Below are 21,317 nucleotides of genomic sequence, written 5' to 3'. Positions count from 1 at the left end.
AAGCCGGGCACAGTGCTCAGGGGTCACACGCCAACGCTCAGGGCTGAGGCTGTGAGGTAAGCATTGTTTCGTGGACCTCTGGCTCTCCTGGGGGTCCCCTTCACCCTGTCTGGTGCTGGAAGGAGTTGCACCTGCTTGCCCCCAGAAAGCCATGAGGGCAGACCTCCCCAGCTGCTCCCTGAACTCTGGGCGCCGCTTGCCCAGCAGAGGAGCAAGCATAGGCCACAAGGTCTCAGCATCATCCTATGTTTTGTGTGTTCTGCGGGGGGTTGTGTTCTTCTCCCACCCTCCTCTCCCAGGGCACAAATGCTCTCCCAAGTTCACTAACCTGGTTGTTTAAATATAGGAGAGGAAACAGATGCTGGCTGGCCGGAAGTGTCTGTGAAGACAGGGTTTTGGCAGTGGCTTGCTAAGGCTGATAAGGACATGGGGTGTGCTCCCAGATGGGCCTCTGCCAATTCACTTTTGGCCCTTTCTGAGGTTGCCCTGAGCCATCACCATCAGAACTTGGCTCCTCCCCAAGCTCCTCCTCATGGCTGACATGGAGAGGAGGGTTATTTTAAACTGACCTTTGCGACTTCCTCTTGGTCTTCCTCCTTGCTCTCCTCTCTCAGAGGCCCTGAGAGCAGCTTCCTGCCTGGACCAACTGGAACCCTGGTGGTGGTGATGCGTGCAAGGTCCTAGGAGGTGAGGACTGGCTGCACAGGGCAGGGATGCAGCCTAGGGCTGCAGGAACGGGTAATGGTGCCTTTGCAGGCAGCAGTGTCACAGGACTCCTGGCTTCAGGCCCAAGTACTGGGGGGGGAGGGGGCGGCAAGGGGGCACATGCAGAGTGGTCACCTAGCAGGAGTCATGTGGAACTTGCCCTTCCAGGGCTCTCTGTGGCCACAGAAATGGGTACGAATGCCCTGAGGCTGGGATCATCCTGCTGACCCCCCCTGGGGATGGACCCTGGGTGGGGCTGTCCTGACCAGAGCAGTGCGCCGATTCACTCTGTGGGGAACACCTCCAGCGCCCCTTGGCTCACGGAGTTCCGAAGGAGCGCGCCTGGCTAGCTGTACCACCAGCATCCTCAAATTGTGTCTCAGATGAGTCACACCGACAGTCCCACCCCAGCACCCCTGCAGTAAACGAGAGGAGCTTTGTTGCTGGCGCGGGGATTTCTCGGGGAAGACACACCCCAGCACAGAGGCCCCCAGATCCACAGCGGGGCAGCTCGAGTGCAGCCACAGGGCCCAGCAGTAGCCTTGAGAATGGGTCTATTGCCTCTGGTGCCAGCCACGGTGTTCCTCCTGGGGAGCACCTTCCTTGTTGTCTCCTGGGAAGAGGCCAACTGCACCCCGCTCCCACCAAAGAGTGCAAAGCCCTTGCCCTGTCCCCACCTCTTGGGATGGCCCCACAGCCAGGACCTGAAAAAGCCTCTCCACCGTGACTCCTTCATCAAAGAAGCAGGGCTGAGAGCAGGCAGCTAACAGTTTGGAAAACTGATGATTCCTCTCCAAGACTCGGAAACCAAGGCTCCATCCTCACCAGTGGGGACTCCACAGTCTGCAGCCCCCGTGAAATCAGGTGCAAGAGCCAGGCTCTGTCCTCCAGGCTAGTGTCCATGTAATACTCAGAAAGGCCTTTCCAGGTTAGAGTCTGGGTCAAGAACTAGGCCTTCACTCTGGAGAGTCCCTCTTTAGGAGAAGAGTGGACCCTGGGGGCATCTTTCTTTTGAATTAGGAATTCTAGACTCTCAACCTCTGTCAATCATCTGTGGAATCTGGCAAAACCCACCCCTGGGGGTTGCTGGGCTGCCACGGGCAGGGGCAGGGCTCTACCCTTCTGGGTTAGTGCCGCCTTGGGGAGGTCACTTAGGGTTTCTAAATGTCAACTTCCTTACCTGCCAAAAGTAAATGAGATAAGAGCAATGGGCTCTACGATATGGCCACAGCAAGGATGGAGGGAGAGACTGCGACAGAGCACTTAGCCTGGTGCAGGCCCCACAGAAGTCCATGGGGGGATCGACGCTCTGACTGCTGCTCGGGCAGCCCCCAACGTGGCTCTGGCACACAGTAAGCAATGGATACTTGGGATTTTTTCCCTTTCTTCCTCATGTATGTGACAGGAGGTGACATGGTCCAGTGTGTGAGTCTGGGTATATGTGTGTGCCCGCCCGCACTGCACACATACAGTGAGTGGTGGTGGGTGGGGCCAGGTACTAGTTTATTTTTTTTATTTTTTAAAGGTTTATGTTTTTATTTGAAAGAAAGAGAGAGAGTGAGCATGTGTGCATGAGAGCAGGGGAAAGAGCAGAAGGAGAGGGAGAGGATCTTAAGCACACTCCCTGCTGAGCGCAGAGCCTGATGCAAGGGCTCAATCCTTCAACCCTAAGATCAGGGCCTGAGCCCAAACCAAGAGTTGGCTGCTTAACTGACCAAGCCACCAGGCGCCCCTATATGCCAGACACTAGTTTAGTTTAGGCTTGCATCTAACTTACTCTATCCTGAGGGCTTTTGTTGTCACCTATGAAACAGGGAGCTGGGCCCATTGTTTTCTAAGATCCACTTCCACATGTAAAATGATATCTCTGCAAGAGCATGCACACCCGCTCTTCATTTCATCACAACCAGCAGAGTTAACATCCTGCAAGGAAAAGCAAGGAGTTGCCAAGAGGCAGGCAGCAGTCCTGGGGCCTTACCCCAAGGCCCAGCCATCTGCCCTTCCCTGATGGGGCTCTGCCCTTCTCCTTCCTCCCTGAAGTTCATGCATCTTCCTCTCACGGCCTCTCCCACTGCCTCTCCACAACTCCCCTACCCTGCACTCCTCACCACCCCTAGCCAGTGGCCGCCCTGCCTCCCTGCAGATGTTTCCAGTTTATAGATTGCATGCAGTTCACGTTGGTCATTTGTTCCATTTGCTCAGAAACAGCAGCCAGCTGTTTATTGGCAGGAAGCAGGGAGATGCCAAGTGCAGGACAACACAAAAAGCCCTAGTCATGGGCACTGGGCGGGGTGGGGGCTGGGGGGGGGAAGGAGCGCAGGCTAGTTGGTCTCACAGTGACCTAGAGTTCTGTTGTCCCGCTTGCAGTCATGGTCACTGAAACAAGGTCTAGCTTCCCTCTGGGAATGACCAGTGCAGCCCAATTGACTCATGGGCTAGGGCAGGAGGAGATGCTTGTGCAGGCTGGGTGTGGCTGTGCCCTGGCTCCGGAGCCTGGCCCAGAGGCTAAACCTGGATCAAGAACAAATTCTATTTCTTTGTTCCTCCAAAATCAGGAAAGGTTCCTGGCTTAGTGAAAGATTAGATGATGTTGGGCATTTAAGTTGGGGAGCAAATACAAATGAACATAATGCAGATCGAATCATGGGCCTCCTGTGGCCGGGCCGGTGGCCACACAGCTGCTTTGGCGGGCACTGGCTCTGCGCTCAGCACCTCAAACTGTGGGCTGGAGGCCCTCAGAGTGGTGAGGAGTGCTGGCTGACCTGCCAGGCCCCAAAGAATTCCTGCACCATGGTCATTGTTCGGGGTTATGTGGCTCTTGAGACCCGCCCTGGAAAAGCTTCAGCAGCGGGGCGTCTGGGGTCCAGGACTTTCAGTGGCCAGTGAGCTGGCAGGCGGCATCCCCCTGGATCGTCGGGGAGTCCTCGGCACAGGCCTGTGGATGCTTTCCTGGGCAAGCGGGGCCACCCCCCGCACACTCCATATAGATAAACCAGTCCAAATGAGGTCATGAGGCACCTCCTAGCAAGTGTGAATAAGGGAGATCTCCTTTGGATGCTTCCCATTTCTGAAGCCAGGAGCACGTCGGGGGAATTGGAATGGGAAGTAGCCCCTCAGTGAGAGACTGAGGGGCAGTGCTGGAGGGACACAAGACCTGGTGGAGCATCTTTCATGGACTCGCAGTAAGCCTGTACCTCATGGCTTGGGGAGGGGTGGTAGGTGTGGAACGATTTTTCCTTTAGTTCCGTGTGTAACAGGCACCTCCAAGGTGGAGTGCTGGGCAGGCGGCTGATGGTAAAGCATGGGCACCCGTCACACCCATCACCAGGGCCATCACATGCTGGACAGGGGGTGGGGAGCTGGGAGCCTGCACCCTGACCAGGTTCTGTGACACCTGCTGTGCCCGTGTCACTTCCCACAGGCTTCACGCTGGTATCTTTGCCATCTGTCAAAGGGGCTACCATGACACAGAGAATAAACAATTTATAGCATCTTCCAATTTAAAATGAGAAAGACAGGGTTGTTTTGAGGCACATGGCCAGCCCTAATGGTGATTTCTCCCTTGGAGCACGTGGGTCGGGGCTGCCCCCACGTGAAGAGGCGTCTGGCTGTGGATGAACACCCACTGGGCACGTGTGGGGTGCTCCAGGGCGGACGGGCACCACTGGTGCAGAGCGGTGTCACATATGGGCACCCACTGTGCGGCCATTAGCGAGGCCTGGCCAGCAGACTGTCAAGGTCAAGTTCAGCAATGAAAGAAGGAAAGACCGACTGTGGACTTGGTTCCAGGGGTCCCAGGCTGTTTGGCTGGAGATTCTGAGGGATGCAGACCAGGATGACTAAAGAGCAAACAGAACAGACCAGGGAGAGGACCCGTCCAACAGGAGATTGAGGGCGTTGGCCCTGAAGAAAGGCAAGAACGGGCAAGCATGTGTTTGTGAATTCCCAACTATATGGGTCCCTAACCAGTTCTGTTACAGAAGAAACCTGGCTGCCTCTCCAGGTCTGACCTGAAACCAGCTACTCTGGGCAGCGGTTTCCTCCGGGATTCCATCCCTCCCCAAATCCTTGCCTCTGGAGCCCCCACCCTGAGCTCAGTGCCCGCAGACAAGGCAGCCAACCTTGTGAGTCCCATGCCATTCTGGGTCAGACTGAGCTGGCCAAAGTGGTTTTAGGCCCTGCAGACAGAGCAGTGATGAGTAAGGTGTGATTGGTTCTGATTGTGAAAGGGGAATGAGCAGAATAGGACAATGGACAGTACGTGTGTGAGTGTGATTGTGCATGTGAGCGTAAGGGGGCATGCGTTACATATATCATAGAGATCAATGACACGGGCTGTTGCGTGTAGAGATGCTGAAACCACAAAATGTGATAGAGCTATTGGACAGCCCTCCCTTTCATGGGGCCCTAACTGGTCACACGCTGTTTGCTGTCTGAACTGGTTTGAGATTGAAATTAGATGCAAAAAAATTTTTTTTGCTGAGCAAGAGGTCTCCCTGTGTGCCTCCTGATTTCTTGCCAGACATTGAGAGGTGTGGTCAGCCCTTTTGAGGGATGAAGAGAAGACAGCTCCTGAGAACCCCAGAGAGTTTATTGTTGGTCTCCTTTGCACTGTTTTTTTTTTTTAAGATTTTATCTATTTATTAATGAGAGACACAGAGAGACAACATAGGCAGAGAGAAAAGCAGGCTTTCTGCAGGAAGCCCGATGTGGGACTCAATCCCTAGACCCTGGGGTCATACCCTGAGCCGAAGTCAGACACTCAACCCCTGAGCCATCCAGGCATCTCTGTACCAGGTACTATTTTATGCTCTTGGTACTTTAGGGACAAGGGGAGTGGGAGCGAGATCTAAAGATGAATCAGGCATAATTTCTTATGGAGTTTACTTAAGGACTTTAGTAGCTCGTTGGAGAAGCAGTCACATAAATAAATAACTACAAATGGTGTAGTAAGTCCTCAAAGACAGGAACATGTCAGCTGACATGGGTGTGCAGAGGAGGAAGCTATTAACTCAGTCTGGTAGTGGCTTCAACCCTTTGTGGACATGGGTGGGGTGTACATAAATATAAATAAAGTCTACCTGGGGGAATCGTGATATCATGCCCTGTACAACAGCATTCCTAGGGAGGGTGTTTATGAGGCCATGTGTGCTGGATGCTCCAAGTGATGTACTGAATGCTCTTCTTAAGGAGCTCATTTAACCCTGGGGGTACTTTCTGTCTTATCATTGCTTTGTTTTGTTTTCTTTTGTTTTCTTTTGCCCAAACTGGTCATTAAAATACTATTGTGGGGGCATCTGGGTGGCTCTGTCGTTAAGCATCTGCCTTTGGCTCAGGTCGTGATCCCGGGATCTTGGGATCGAGCCCTGCATCAGGCTCCCTGCTCAGCAGGCAGTCTGCTTCTCCATCTCCCTCTCCCCCCCAACCCATACTCTCTCTCTCTCTCAAATAAATGAGTAAGTAAATAAATCTCAAAAAAAAAATATGATTGTGGACAGAAATAAACGCTAGTGCCCCTTCCAATGTTAGGTGCACATCTTCATCACACCTTGCCTGCTTCCAAAAAGGATGGGGGGCCGCTCCCAGCAGAAGAGTCTCTCACACCCCGGGAGCCCAGGGCTGATGCGGAGTCTGAGCAAAGCCTGGTCACTGAGACAGAGCTCCAAGCCTCTTGGCTGCCCTGGGTAAAGCTGCCATACAGCATCCCAGGAGGCAGTGACTCTAGCAGGCTGGTTTGTGAAGAAAACAACCTCTTCGCTAGCACTGAAGTCAGGGAAACTTATCCCAAGAAACCTTCCTCCTTACTTTCTTTTTTCTTTTTCTTTTTTTTTTTTAAGATTTTATTTATTTATTCATGAGAGAGACGAAGGGAGAGAGAGGCAGAGACACAGGCAGAGGGAGAAGCAGGCTCCATGCAGGGAGCCTGATGTGGGACTCGATCCTGGGACCCCAGGATCAGCCCTGGGCCGAAGGCAGGCGCTAAACCACTGAGCCACCCAGGGATCCCCTCTTTTTTCTTTAAACATTTTACTTATTTATTTGACAGAGAGAGAGAGAGAACACAAGCAGAGGGAGCAGCAGGCAGAGGGAGAGGGAGAGAGAGAGGGAGAGGGAGGGAGAGATGGAGAGAGAGAGGGAGAGGGAGAGAGAGGCTCAGGGAGAGGGAAAGGGAGGGGGGGAGAGAGAGAGGGAGAGGGAGGGAGAGGGAGGAAGAGGAAGGAAGAGGGAGGAAGAGGAAGGAAGAGGGAGGAAGAGGAAGGAAGAGGGAGGGAGAGGGAGGGAGGGGGAGAGAGATGGAGAGGGAGAGAGAGAGAGAGAGAGAGGCTGAGGGAAAGGGGGAGGGAGGGAGGGACTGAGGGAGAAGGAGAGGTAGAGATGGAGAGTGAGAGGGCGGGAGAGGGAGGGAGAGGGAGAGACACAGCAGAGGGAGAATCAGGCTCCCATGAGAGCAGGGAGTCCCGATGCAGGGCTCTACCCCAGGACCCTAAGATCCTGACCCAGCCCTGGACCCTGACCTGAGCCGAAGGCCTACACTTCACCCCCTGAGACCCCAGGGCCCCTCCTCCCAGAATCTTCTCTAAGGAACATGGCAACTGCTCCTTCCGGGTCAGGATGACCTGTTGACACACACCTCCTGGGGCAGTTTCTGCCTTTACTCCTAAGGAAAGCAAGGAGCCCAGGCTCCTGGGAAGCCACCCAGCAAGGGCCAGGACCGCGTGGTCTCTCCCGCCGCTGTGGTCTGACATCACAGATGGCTGGCAGCCTCTGGCTGCGGCCCATAGCAGTGTCTACTCAGCTGAGCCGAGAGCAGCCCGCTGCACGGTCCCCCTGCCCCCGTCGCTGGCCTGACCAGTGACACAAGACTGAACCCACTAGGACCGTGAGGAATTTCTGCCTCAATTGCCCAGTCGGGTCTGGAGTGACTGGTATGGAGCCGTCCTTGTTCTTGGGGGCTCATGGGGCAGCCCAGGGCTTGCAGCCCAGACAGACTTGGGCCTGGGCCGCAGCCCTGTCACCGCCGGGCAGTGCCACCAACAGCCAGCACCCGCCTTTGTCACTGCGCCCATTCTCCACGTGTGAAGTAGACCTAACCAGACGCCTACGGGGCTGTGTAGAATGGTGAAGGATGGGTGGCCAAGGCATAGCGCGGCAGCTGGTGTCTCCAAGGTGCTGTCATGGTCATAGTGGCGCCAGGCAGTGGCCCAGAGGCCTATAGGCCTGTCTGGGGTTTGGGAGACACCAGGCCGAGTGATTAGAAGCCAGGCGCGGAGCGTGAAGGCGTTGGAGGCGATGTGAGAAGTCCGGGCTCTGGACCTCAGGAGGCTCCCTGCCCACGGGACGGAGAGGACTGGTCAGAGACTGGCAGGTGCCGAGGGCCCAGCTGGGGATGCGGGAGAGCTGCACATCCCGGGGGACGCCCTGAGCAGCCCCCGCCTGGTCTCCTCTGTCCTCCCCCGAAATGAGGGGGCCAGTGGCGGCTCCCGAGTCCCCGCACTCCTGCGACCAGCCGCACAGCCACCAGCGGGCCTGTGCACCTCTGGGCCTCGGTTTCTCCTGCTGTGAGCCTCGTGGGGTGGTTCTGTTTAATTAGGCGGGCGGAGTGGAGTCTGTGCGCGGCCTCACACACTCTAAAGAAAAAACGCAGCCGCCGTCTTTACTGGAATACGCACGACCCCGAAAGTCAAGCAGCTTCTCCACCGTCTGGAGTTGACTGAGTTTAGCGTTGCCCAGAAATGTGCCAGGGGGTCGGCTTGAACCCGGGCAGCTGGCATCTGCCTTCGTCTGCCTTGCCCTTAACCCCTTCGTGTCCTGCGCCGCCCAGGTAGCTGGCTACACGGTGGGGGGGGGGGGGTGCTGCGGCCTCCCCGCTGCCCCTTGGGGCGCGGGGCCACCCGGAGGCCGTGGGGATGTGCTGCCACCTGGCGGTCACTGTGAGCACAGCGCCCGGCAGAGGCTCAGCGGGAGCCAGGCGGACACCTAGCAGGTGCAGGAAGTCTCGACCCCGCTGCCACTCTGTACACTGGACATCTCCTTGGTTTCTGAGTGCCTAGAACCTGTGAAAACTCAGAGTTGGCTGGAGCCTGCTCTGGACTCTCCATCAGGGCCTGGGGCCCTTCCGTTGCACGTGGGGTTGGGGGCCCTGGTGGGCAGGACATTGGACCAAGAAGTTCCGCTTTGCTGCACAGGATTTTCTCCTGCTCAGAGTAAAGGAAACTTGATCTTTCCCTTCTCCCTTGGGCTGGCTCTGAGTGGGTCTCTTGAACTCAGGCTGTAGGCCTCAGGAGTCCCTGGCTCTTTGGGCTCAAGTCACTGGGCCCTGGGAACAGTGGCTCTGGATCAGTTCTGGAGGAAGGCTTCTGAGGGCCTAGCCTCCTCCTCCTGGCTGACTGAAGCAGGGAAAGGAAGGGTGCTGGGAGAGGCCACCTTCTTGGCCATCTTGCTCTTTCTAAGCCTCTGCCGCTAGCTAGCACAAAGCTTTGTAAAAATATAAAGCTTTGCGGAAGTGGTAATGGGGCCAAGAGGAAGTGAACAAACTGATTTTGTGCAACTCCACAGGCAGCAGGGGAGGCAGCATGAGCCAGACTCAGGCAGAAACAACCACCTCCCACCTGCCCGCCATCCTGTCTCAGTGACCACCTGGACTGCTGCTCTGATGTGCCCCCCACCCCACCCGGTGCCTGCCCCCTCCGCCGCAATCCTGCTCACACAGCATCTGGCTGTTGGTGCAGGGTGGTTGCTGAGACTCTTTCAGGCTTGTCTGAGCAGCTGCAAAGGAGCAGATGAGCAGTCTCTGGCCAGCCTCTCACCATGTTAAGCAGAACCCCAAGGGCAAGGTTTCAGTCCTGTGGCTGAGCTATGTCCAGGTGCATCAGGCCTGGGTTCGGGACAGGTGAAGCCTTTCCTAGGGACTCCAGACACTTCCTGTGGTTCGGGTTAATGGATCCTCCCTGATCCTTGCCTCTTCCATGGAGCTCAGGTTCTTTTTGTAAAACTAAAACAGACACAACTCTTTTAGATGGGGTAAATTCCCTGAGCCACTTCTTACTTATAGTTAATTTTATTACTAAAGAAATATTTTGATACTCTGGTCCAATGAAAGTTTTCTTTCTATCCCAGAGCTCTCCTTGGGGCCCCGCCAAGTGGCCTGCTGGCTCTTCCGCTTCTTTGTGATTCAGAGCAGGTGCTAGACCTACACTGTACTTGTGCTCTGTTCCCACAGGCTTGGTCACCTCTTTTCCAGGTGTGAGGTTAGAAGGTCATGTTGAGGATATGGCAACATCAAGTCCACGGATGCCTTGTACTTGTAAAAGCTTCATGTGGTTGTTCAGTTGCCTATTCATTTCCTGAAACCAGAGGCTTGGGTTTGAATGCCGGTCCGCCACTTCCTAGCTGTGCAACCCTGGGGAGGTTATGTCACCATTCTGAACCTAGTCTGCTCAGCTTTGATTACATTATCAATTTCATCAGAGAGCATTGAACAAGACTAAGAAACTGAAGTGCCCAACACTGCAGATGGCATAAGGGAATATACCTAGCAGGTCCTAGCTGATTTATTGGTATTCTATACCCAGTGCCAAGCTGATGCCCCCTGGTTCACTGAGGTGCTTTCCTACTCGTTCATTTATCAAAAAATATACTGGAGCACATCAATCCGCCAGGCATTTTGGTAGGGCTAAAAATGAAAAGTGGAGAGCCCTATGCTTCAGGAGCTTGCAGGATGACAGAGGAGGAGGGCCCGATAAACACAGTGCAGGGAGGGGATGTCTGGGAAGTTCTCTTCAGGGTCCTGTCTGAGAATAGTCTTGAAGAAAGAGTGCATGTGTTCTAGGTAGACATGGGGAGAAGGGCTTTCCAAGCCGGGTACACAGGAGAGAGGAAGTGAAAGCATGGCGGTGCTTATGGTATCAGGGGGGAGGGGGACCCACGGTGCTTGTGGTATCAGGGGTGAGGAGGCTGCAGAGGCTGGGAGACTCCCGCCTTGAAAGGTCTCATGTGCCATTCCAGGGAGGCTGGACTCGATCCTAAGGGTTGCACAGAGGCTGTTGGGGGACTTGCATCTGGAGATGCCTATGGAGGCTGAGGTGGTCCCTCCATGACAGATGAAGGAAGTTACCCAAGAGCAGCTGTGGGGCATCTAGGGAGGGGGAGGGGTTGGTGGTAAGCAAGATGACCATCTGCCCTGGCCTCTCTGTCCTCTTCTCCAGGCTGCCTTCTGCTGTTCCATCTGGAGTGGAAAGTTGGCTCAGGGCCCAATCCTAGGCCTAATTGCAAAGTAACTGGAAACCTCTCTGTTCAACCTTCTTGTCACCCCTCTGAGTGGGAATGGGCTCAGGCCTCCCTTGTTCATGGAGACGAATTTCCAGAGAACTCCCTGCTGGGAAGAGGTGGTTAGGTCAGGTGTCCCAAGAGTGCCCCACCCCACCCCACCCCCGTCCCCCCGCTTATCCTTTTCTCCTGGAATTACTTTCTCACAGGCTATCCTGTACCCACCACACTGCTCCTGTCATGGTGCTGGGTCACAAAGCCCTCTCCTTGATTTCTCTAAACAAGCCAAGATGGGCTAGTCCTAAAAGGACTCACCTAGGTCCTAATGGAGGATGAAAGGGCCAAGAATCAGCAAACACACCAGTCAGGTTTCAGCTGCAGCTGTCCAGTCCTTCCCCAAAGCCTCAGTCCACTTCCTATGGCTGGATCCATGGCTCAGGCACTTTCCTGGCCTCTGCCACCTTTCCCCTTTGCCCAGCTTCTGGCCCATAACCACGCAGAGGCCCCTATCTCTCTCTCTTCCTCTCTAAGTATAGGAGCTGTCCATTGTCTGACCAGTTCTCAAACTCAGAACAAGGCTGTAAGGCAGACTTGGAGTGGCCAAAGCCTCCAGGAAACCACCCCATTGCTGTATTTTTGCTCCAACCAGGCAACAGGACTTGTCCCTACACCAAGAGAGTCTCTCTCTCACATAAGGGCTGTTTGGTGCTAGCCGGTGGCAAGGGACAGGCCGGGAGGGTCCATTGTTTACAGCTTGCCACCAAGATTCAACAATTGCTTTAGGCCAAGAGCGACTTCTTTGGGTGGCATGCAGCCTTCTAGAAATAGGTCTCTGTGACTTCCTTCTCTGAAGCAGAGATAAAAAAGCAATGGCGGTAGAAACTTTGATGAGAAGCCCTGCTGGATGCAGGCAGAGTTAGCGCTGGAAAATGCTGGAGTGAAAGAGATGCAGTTGGAGAGGGCTGTCCCCCAGCCCAGGGAGAAATGACAAGTCTAGAGGTATGAGCAAGGGATTCAGCCTGGGCCAACCTGGGATAAAGTGGGGGAGCAGAGGGTGATGTGGAGGCCACATCCCGAGGCATCTCACCAGGGCCCTGGCGAGGATGTAAACAACACTGTTGGTAGCGTCAAGGTTTAGTTGGGGCTGTACATAGATTGGCATTTAAGGCAAATATCATAAACCCTTCAGTTCACGGTGCAGGCTCAGGTCCACCCACCCCTTCTTGCTGTCTCTGTAAATAACCCCTTGGGGCAGGACTGAGAGCACCCGAACTAGAGGGACCTTAAATGACCACTGCCTTTAAGTGTCTGGTTTCCAGAAGCTGAAGACCAGATGAACAACTTCCAGGAAAGCAGTTGAGTTCCTCATTTCCTGCAGGTGGTGGTGAGAGGGTACGCTGTGTGACGGTGTGCACGCGTGGTCCTTTCCCTTCTCTCTGCCTGGCCATCATCCTGTTGTCCTGTTGTTCCTCAGAGAGAGTTGTCACCAGCTGGTTGCTGGCTTGAGGGAATGTGAGACCTTGGTGGGTGTATGGGCTGACCTGGGAAATGGAGAGTCAGCAGATATGCTTATGGGAGGTGCCGAGCCTTTTTGCCCTTCTAAGCAGAGGCTCTTAGCTTGTTCCTTTAGCAAAGGATCTTTGATGCAGAAGCTGGATCCCAGCTGTGCCGACCAAGAGTCCACTCATGCCCCTCAGTTCTCAGCGCTTGCTGTTAACGCACTGTCTCAGTCTGTTCAGGCAACTGTAACAGAATACCAAAGACTGGGAAGCTTATAAGCAACAGAAATGTTCAATTCTGTAGGCTGGGAGGCCCCAGATCAAGGTGCCAGCAGCTCTGGTGTCTGGTGGGAGACAGCTCCTTGTTCCTGAATGGCAGAAAGGGTGAAGGAGCTCTGTGGGGTGTCTCTTATAAGACACTAATCCCACATATGATGGCTCCATCTCCTTGACCCAGCCATCTCCCAAAGACCCTACTCCTAATACTGTCACTTTGAGGCTCAGATCTCAACATATAAATTTTGTGTGGGGTGGGGGAAGGACCCAGACATTCAATTTGTAGCATACACTAAGAAAACAATAAATTCTGGCTAAGGCTGCCACCAAAATCTACTTCTTGTTCCCCTGTGGCTCCCGTTTGCCTCCTTGTCACGGGATATTTCTGCTAAGCTAGCAGAAAGCCAGAACATTCAAGTCTGTGCTTCCACTGCTCTCTCACCCAGGCCTACACTCCCATCCAGTCCCAGAGTGAATGAATCTCGAGCCTTCTCCATGCCACTCACACCGCTCCTCTGCTCTTTTCATCTGCTTGTGAGTGTTCCTGGTCTCTGCTTCCTCTTGGCCCATCTCACTTCCTGACACCCCCCCCCCCCCAAGAAGGTTGCTTATCTCGATGGAGCTCAAGGAGGGGCAGGAGGCAGAAGCTATGAGCGTGTCTGTCTGGGGAACTTAGAGGAACGGCACTTTCAGATTCACCCCATAAAGAACTGTCCTCCACGCTTCCAGGAGCCCAGGGGTGTGTGGCCCATGAAGGGGCAGGAAATGATTGCCCTGAGATGGGCTCTCTCTAAGAAAAGAAGGGAGGCTCTCCAAGGGAGCGTCCCACCAGAGAAGAGAAGGAATGAGCAAGTTGTGAATTTGGGACTGTTGCTGTTGCACCTGAACCTCTAGCGAGATGCCTGGCAAGAGCTAGGCTCACCGGGCCACACGGATCCTGTCAGCACGCCTATTACTTGGGAAGCTCCTTGGAGAAAGCAAGATGGCTGTCAATGGCACTGCCCTGTTGTTGGCCAATGTCACCTACATCACAGTGGAGATTCTCATCGGGCTCTGTGCCATCGTGGGCAATGTGTTGGTCATCTGGGTGGTCAAGCTGAACCCCAGCCTACAGACCACCACCTTCTATTTCATTGTCTCCCTGGCCCTTGCTGACATTGCCGTTGGGGTGCTGGTCATGCCTTTGGCCATTGTCATCAGCCTGGGCATCACAATCCAATTTTATAACTGCCTTTTCATGACCTGCCTGCTGTTGATCTTCACTCATGCTTCCATCATGTCCCTGCTAGCCATTGCTGTGGACCGGTACCTGCGGGTCAAGCTCACAGTCAGGTAAGAGGGGCCGTGTGGGGCAGTGATGGAGGTGCCTGGGACCCAGGGCTTCTTCAATGAAATCAAATCAAAACTGGCCTCTGAACTTGAAAGAGGGAGCTACATTTCTTTTCACCATTTGGTGTGTGAGGGTTTGAACAGTGTTGAGCTGGGACTGGGGAACAGAGGAGTGCTCAGGCCGTCTCCGCTGACTATGGGGGTGTACGCTTAGGCCCCCGGGGCAGCTAAGATGATGGAAGCTTGAGCACCTTCAATTAGTAAAAGATGTTCTTGGGTTTTAGAAATGACAGAAACCTACTAGATAAAATAAGGAGCAGACAGAAAAGAATAGGAGGAGAGAAATAAACGGATGCTTCTGTTCTTTGCAGACATAGGTTATTTTCAAGTTATTTTGACTTTGCTTCCTCTTCCAAGCTGAGGAGGGGACCAAGAAACAGTTCTCCATTGCAGAAAGTAGCAACGTGATGAGGTGAACAGGACGGACCACCTAATGGAGACATCTCATTCCCCAGGTGTCCTGAATGACAATTGTCTTGCCCTCCTCTCTCTGATAGGGAAGAGATGCAGGGAGGGGGCTGTAAACAAGCTTTTGATACTAAAAAGCCTGGGCTTCAAAGTCCAGATCTTGATATCTGAGCTGGGGCAAGTTACTTTTACTGCTTTGGTTCCTCATCTTTCCATAGCGGTTAAGATACTCTGAACACAAATCTACCTCGCTTCCATTTCACCTCTGCTACTTGTAGCTTGTACAGGTTACCAGGATTGCTCTTTCTTTCTTCTTTCTTTCTTTCTTTCTTTCTTTCTTTCTTTCTTTCTTTCTTTCTTTCTTTCTTTCTTCTTTCTTTCTTTCTTTCTTTCTTTCTTTCTTTCTTTCTTTCTTTCTTTCTTCTTTCTTTCTTTCCCACCTATAACATGGGGACAAATATTGCCACTTCCTTGTAATTACATAGTTCACACGTGTAAGGCTCTTAGAAAAATGCCTGCACACGGTCTATGCTCAGTCAATAGTAGCTCCAACTCCTGTCATCTGTACCCATCACCAGCAATGAAATGGAGATTATCATAAAAATAGCTTCAGTTTGTTGTTAGATTTAACTGAGATAAAGTCTCCTAAGTACACAGTCAATACTTAACAAAATCAGTTTCCTTCTTGTGTTGTGTGTGGGATGTTGTCAGGAAGGATGGTGGAAGGAAGGATGGTGCTTCTCTGTGGATGAGTCATCTGAGGTTCTGGAAGCACTTCCACACGACCTCACACCTCCACAGACCCATGTAATTCAAATATCAAGTGTGGATGCCAGTGCAAACAGAGAGGCAGGGGCAGACACAGGTGGAGGGGAATGTGGAGAGGCAGTTATAACTTCTGGGCTTCGGCACAGCAGCCAAACAAAAGAAGGCAGAGCGTTGCTGGAAAGGTGCTTTGAGGAGATAGGTCATTTCTCACCAGGTCCCCAGAGACCTAGAAAACTCTTACCTCCCAGGAGTCAAAGAATTCTTGGGCTGGAAATGGAGCTGTGAGTGTGGCAATGTATTTTTAATCCATTCTTGATCATATTTCTTTTAAAAAGTCCCCCAGACAAGTTTGCCGGAATGCCAGCACTCTCCATCCCCGTCCCCAGCCCATCCCCATCCCCGCTCCTGTCACCCCCTGCCCCTTCCTGTAGCAATTCTATGAACTCACTCATTCTCTTCCATTCCAACAGATACAGGAGGGTCACCACACAAAGAAGAATATGGTTGGCCCTGGGGCTTTGCTGGCTGGTATCCTTCCTGGTGGGACTGACCCCCATGTTTGGCTGGAACATGAAACTGACCTCAGAGCACCACAGAAATGTCACCTTCTCGTGCCAGTTCAGTTCTGTCATGAGGATGGACTACATGGTCTACTTCAGCTTCTTCACTTGGATCTTAATCCCCCTGGTTGTCATGTGTGCCATCTATCTTGACATATTCTATGTCATCCGGAACAAACTCAATCAGAACTTTTCAAGCTCCAAAGAGACAGGTGCATTTTATGGACGGGAGTTCAAGACAGCCAAGTCCCTGCTTCTGGTTCTCTTCCTGTTTGCTTTTTCCTGGCTACCTTTATCTATCATCAACTGTATCACATACTTTCATGGTGAGGTGCCACAGATTATACTGTATTTGGGCATTCTGCTCTCCCATGCTAACTCTATGATGAACCCTATTGTCTATGCTTATAAAATAAAGAAGTTCAAGGAAACCTATCTTTTGATCTTCAAGACCTATATGATCTGCCAGTCCTCTGATTCCTTGGACTCAAGCACTGAGTAGACTTCTGAGTAGTTATCCTTGAAAGATGATTCTTCACCCCATTAACCTCCAGATTCAGCATCAGTAAACACTTGAGGACCTATTTGCCTGAGCCAAGGGCTTTCACATCCTTAATTTCTTCTACTGAGGTGGGGAGCATTTGACTGGTTGCTTCCAATTGTATCTCCCCTAACACGCTTCCTGTAATCCAATTATTTTCTTGTCCTTCTTCTCTGATTCAATGTTCTGGATGTCTGACTTGAGGAAAATGTCCTGCTGTTACTACTGTTTGTGTTCCTCCTTCCCAAGCAAGAGGAGAAGTCATGGAATCTGAAGGAGGCCTTGTTGACTCAGAGATGAAAGGTCCCAGTCCTGCGGGACATGAATGTGGTGGTGACTCTGTTCCACTCCATTGTGGAATCACACCAAGAAACCTACCCCAGCAGATGTCAGGGAGATGGTAGGAACAGTGTCACAAAGGGAGACTTAAACTGCTGAATTCATCTGTAATTGTATTTGAGGAAATAAAAATGACCACTAACTGTCATGTAGCTCTTTTCTGAGAGTTCAGGGTTACCTGAGGTTCACAGACCCAGCTGGCAGATCTTGGCACTCTAGCCCTTGCCACCGGGAGCCACATGCCATGTTCACCTGTTTGGACTCTGGGCCCCTCACCCCTTGCCCTAGAACACCCTGCTTTTTTTTCTTTTTTTTTTTCTGGGGCTGATCTGAGCTTTTGGCAACTTTATGAGCCATTCATCAATTGTTAGAGAAGGATCAAAGGGGCAAGAAAGAGGCATAGGGTAGCTATTACTTGTGGAGTGCTTTCTGTGAGCTAAGCACTTTCCATACCTTATCTTTTCTGATGTTGATATGTCTGAAGTATGTGCCACCATTATCATCCCATCCATTTTGCAGAAGGAAAACAGAGACACAGAGAGGTTAAGTAACTTGTCTGTCTATAGTCAGTTAACAAGTAGTAAGGCCAGGATTTAAACTCAGTCCTGCCTTTTTGGGAGAACCCAAGTTCCCCACCTATTCTCAGGCACAAAGAAGGACCTGTAACTTCTCCAAAGTCCAAACTCTCAAGTTCACCTCATGTACAACTAGCAGATACATGGATACAAACTATGGTTTGTATCCTTGAGGACTGCTGATTGGGACAGAGGCCTCAGGTACTATCACTGGTGTCTCATTAATCCGGATATCAGGCAGGGCTAAAGTCCTAATCACATCCTTCCAGCACTGAGTGTGGCTCTGGAGAGTCAGAGGACATCCCTGGTTTGGTCTACTCAAATGTGCAGCTGTGGACTCTCCTCCAAACAATAAGTACATGAAGCTGATGAGAGCAGCAAGATGGGGGTTTCAATTAAACCACTTCGAAGAGCATAAGTGTACTGGAGATTTTTTTTCCTTTAATTGATTCTTAGCTGGTTCTGAAAGTTTATCCTGACATAATCTTAGGCCAGAGGTCGATAACTGTATTTACCTAATTAATGTTTCATTTCAGTAAATGTCCTCACTTCTTCCCCAGCCAGCCCAGGAAGAATGAACGCTATCTGGGAGATTCAAACACTTCCATCTACTCTCCTACTAATGCCAAACTGTGTTGGTCGCTGACCTGATCATTTGCCCGAAGCGCTCACAATATCTTAAAGGCAAATGACTAGGACCCGCCTCCAGTGACGCTGGAGGTGTGGGAAGCAATATTCATCTCCCCAGTCTCCCCTTCAACATTTGGGGATCTTTCTTCTCTAAAAATCCAAGCGCCACCCTCAAAACCACCACACTTAATGGCATCCCCTTGTTTGATTTCAGGCTTTCCCTCCTCAATCCCCCATAATTAATTTTTGTGCTTAGTTAAAATGCCCCTTCAGGTTGAGGCCCTGTGTTTACCATGGGGCTTCTGGTGACCCCGGTACACTCATCTGCACAGAGGCCACCTTTGCCCACTGGGCCCTTTGAGGGAAGTGCTGGTTAGTTTTCAATCCCAAACAGAGGCAGCTTCATAATTTACAAACAATTTCTAGCAGTTGCTATAGCAACACATAGAAAATTTGGGTTAAGGGGACAGCTTCCTTCCAAGCAAAGCAGCAGTCTGTCCTGTGTCATTTGGTATCGTAAGATGAGCTATAGTCCCTGAGTCTCAGAAAAAAAGCTTTTTTTCCCTCTTTTCCTTTTCTCTTCTTTTCTTCTCTTTCTTTCTGAAGGCCATTGCTTAGCAAACCCACTGAGTTCTGCAAGGAAGTTATAGTTTGCAGGGAGTTATAGTGTGGTTGTTTTTTATGTTTTGTTTTATTTTGTTTTGGTCAAGTAGGAATGTCCTGGGCTAAGATGGTCCACCAGCCCACTAAAAGCCCTTAAAGTGAGGATGCCTTTTGAAGTAGACTCAAAAAAGATGAACTAAGAATCACTGGTGAGGAGCTTCAGTAGAAGTGGCAAGCTCCACCCTGGTTTCAGGTTTAGAGATCAGCGTCACTGGCGCCTCCTCAGGCCTGTCTCTTGGCTAGCCTCCTTTAACAGGACACTTGAAGGAAGTTGTTGATTCTCTGTTCCAAAAGGAATAAGGTAAAAAGACTACCCAGACAAAACTGCGAGTTTTGCTTCCTCCTCCTCTGTATGAATTCTCTGGAACCACAGTAGATGTTGAGTAGCTGGGTTTATGTACCTATTTTTTTTTTTAAATCAAGTCTACCGTGGATATAAGCGAAGACCAAGTGACAACAAGCAAAGGCTACCCCAAGTTTGCAATAGCAAGAGAGTCAGTCGCTGCCACTTGCATTTTGGCAGAGATTTGAAGGCAGGCAGAGGAGTAGGCAAGCTCTCTGGTGGCAACAGGGAGGCTTCAGGTGTGCCATTGGCCTGGGGAAGCTATGAGAAGTGGGGCATCGTGTGTGATTGGCAAGGTGAGCATATTTGGCTTTCTCTGGTTGGTCCCCAGCTGGAAGAAGGACAAACATTTAGAAAGCTGTCAGTTACTACTAGCCATCTGGGGTTGTCACAGGGATTATCTTTTGGTGTTCTGAACTTCTGCTAGAGATTATGGTCTGACTTTCGACAAAACTGACTTTTAACAGGCTGGCTTCCCCGTCCAGTTACTACAGATAAAATGCTGGTTTCTTGGGCCAGATGTTCTGTCCAGAGGTCTAGTTTTATATATGGTCTGGCCATTGTCTGTGGGTAAATTCAGTCTTACAACCAGGTGCTCATTTTTCAGAGACACTCTGCCCTTAGATGCCTTCCTGGATATGCTGCAAATGGGGAAACAGGCTGCCTGTTGCCACAACTGCTCAGATGACATGCTGTATGTCCCCTTGTAGTCTATACTTCTGCTGTGTTATTTCTATTGGGGAAGGAAGAGTATGCTGGAAAGAATTTTTCTCCCCCTCTCAGATTTAGCATCAGATCATGGTGGCTGTACTAGCTGTGTGAACACGGGCAGTTTCCTAAAACTGAAACTTGTCATTCCTGTGTCAGAGTTTTGTTTTGTTTTTTACTTTTTATTATGGAAAACTTGAGGCACACAAAAGTGAAGAGGCCAGCCTAATAACCTCTCAGATATTGACGATTCTGCTTTAATAATGATCAACCAATGTTGATCATCCAGTGTTGTTCCATTTATGTCCCTATCCACTCACCCCACCCTGATTATCTTGAAATTTTGGACATCAAATTATTTCATCTGCAAACATTTTGGTTTTTATCTAAAATACATATATATAATTTTTTTTAAATGATCAATTGGCTTGTTGTTATTACCCACTCATCTTCTTAAGATGAGTTACACATCTGAGAAACAAAAATTAATTTTATCCTTACAAGGCAGCAACAGAACTAAGGAGCATCAACTAATACTCAGAATGAGAATAGACACATGGTTCATTTTCTAAAACTCTGGGCCTCTCCTTTGCTTTCAAATGCAACCTTTTCTTGTCTTGGGAACTTTACTGATATCTATGCCCAACCCACTTCTCCTGTTGCTACTTTTCTTTGGTTTCTTTCTTTTCTTTTTTTTTTAGATTTTATTTATTTATTCATGAGAGACACAGAGAGAGAGGCAGAGACACAGGCAGAGGGGGAAGCAGGCTCCCTGAGGGGACCCCAATGTGGGACTTGATCCCAGAATCCTGGGATCACACCCTAAGCCAAAGGCAGATGCTTAACCACTGAGCCACCCAGAGGCCTCCTTTCCTTGGTTTCATGGCAATATCTCTGAGCCATTCCTAGTGTTCTTTTTGCATGCAGCTTTCTCAGAGATAAGGACTCAATGATGAATTTCTATATGAATTATCAATTCTATATGATATCTAGTCAATATGAATTATAAGTTGCTATGCAATTTTTATTTTCTTTTTTAAAAGATTTTATTTATTTATTTGAGAGCATGGGTGAGCAAGCACAAGCTGTGGGGAGGGAGAGAGACAAGTAGACTCCGCACCGAGCAGAGACCTGACGTAGAGCTGGATCCCAGCACCCTGAGACCATGACTGGAGCTAGACACCCAACAAACTGAGCCACCCAGGCGCCCCAATTTTTATTGATTTTCTTGATCACACAGGCTAGCCCTGATTCAGTTTAGGAGGGGACTAAACAACAGCAAGAGTGCCAGGAACCATCTTAGAGGCTAGTTATTTTAAGTTATTTTTTTTTTTTTTTAAAAAAAAGGAACTCAATTCCTCCAGGTTTTTAAATTTTATTTTTATTTTTATTTTTTTTAAAGATTTTATTTATTTATTCATGAGAGACATGGAGAGAGAGAGAGAGGCAGAGACACAGGCAGAGGGAGAAGCAGGCTCCATGCAGGGAGCCCCATGTGGGACTCGATCCTGGGTCTCCAGGATCATGCCCCAGGCTGAAGGCAGTGCTAAACCACTGAGCCACCCAGGCTCCCCAACCAGATTTTTTTAAAAAGACTTAATCTTTAAAAATTATTTTAGAAGGAGAGAGACAGTGTGCATGGGCACG

At 50.8% G+C, this 21,317-nt stretch overlaps 1 protein-coding gene across 2 annotated transcripts; it reads left to right on the top strand.

Annotated features, from left to right (window-relative positions):
* Positions 1-632: 632 nt before the first annotated feature.
* On the top strand, positions 633-19,288 carry ADORA3 (adenosine A3 receptor). Of its 2 annotated transcripts, XM_041756636.1 has the most exons (3): positions 633-687; positions 13,193-14,078; positions 15,782-19,288. In XM_041756636.1, the coding sequence occupies exons 2-3, from the start codon at positions 13,729-13,731 to the stop codon at positions 16,371-16,373; spliced, it is 942 nt and encodes a 313-aa protein (XP_041612570.1). In that variant the 5' UTR covers positions 633-687; positions 13,193-13,728; the 3' UTR covers positions 16,374-19,288. The 2 variants fall into 2 exon arrangements, with proteins under 2 accessions (XP_041612570.1, XP_041612569.1); XM_041756635.1 differs by lacking the exon at positions 633-687 and having other exon boundaries at positions 12,720-14,078.
* Positions 19,289-21,317: the final 2,029 nt, after the last annotated feature.

This window comes from Vulpes lagopus, chromosome 5, assembly GCF_018345385.1.
Source record: "Vulpes lagopus strain Blue_001 chromosome 5, ASM1834538v1, whole genome shotgun sequence".
NCBI lineage: Eukaryota > Metazoa > Chordata > Mammalia > Carnivora > Canidae > Vulpes > Vulpes lagopus.
Note: the sequence above shows the minus strand (reverse complement) of the source record. Positions and strands in the feature narration are given on the sequence as shown.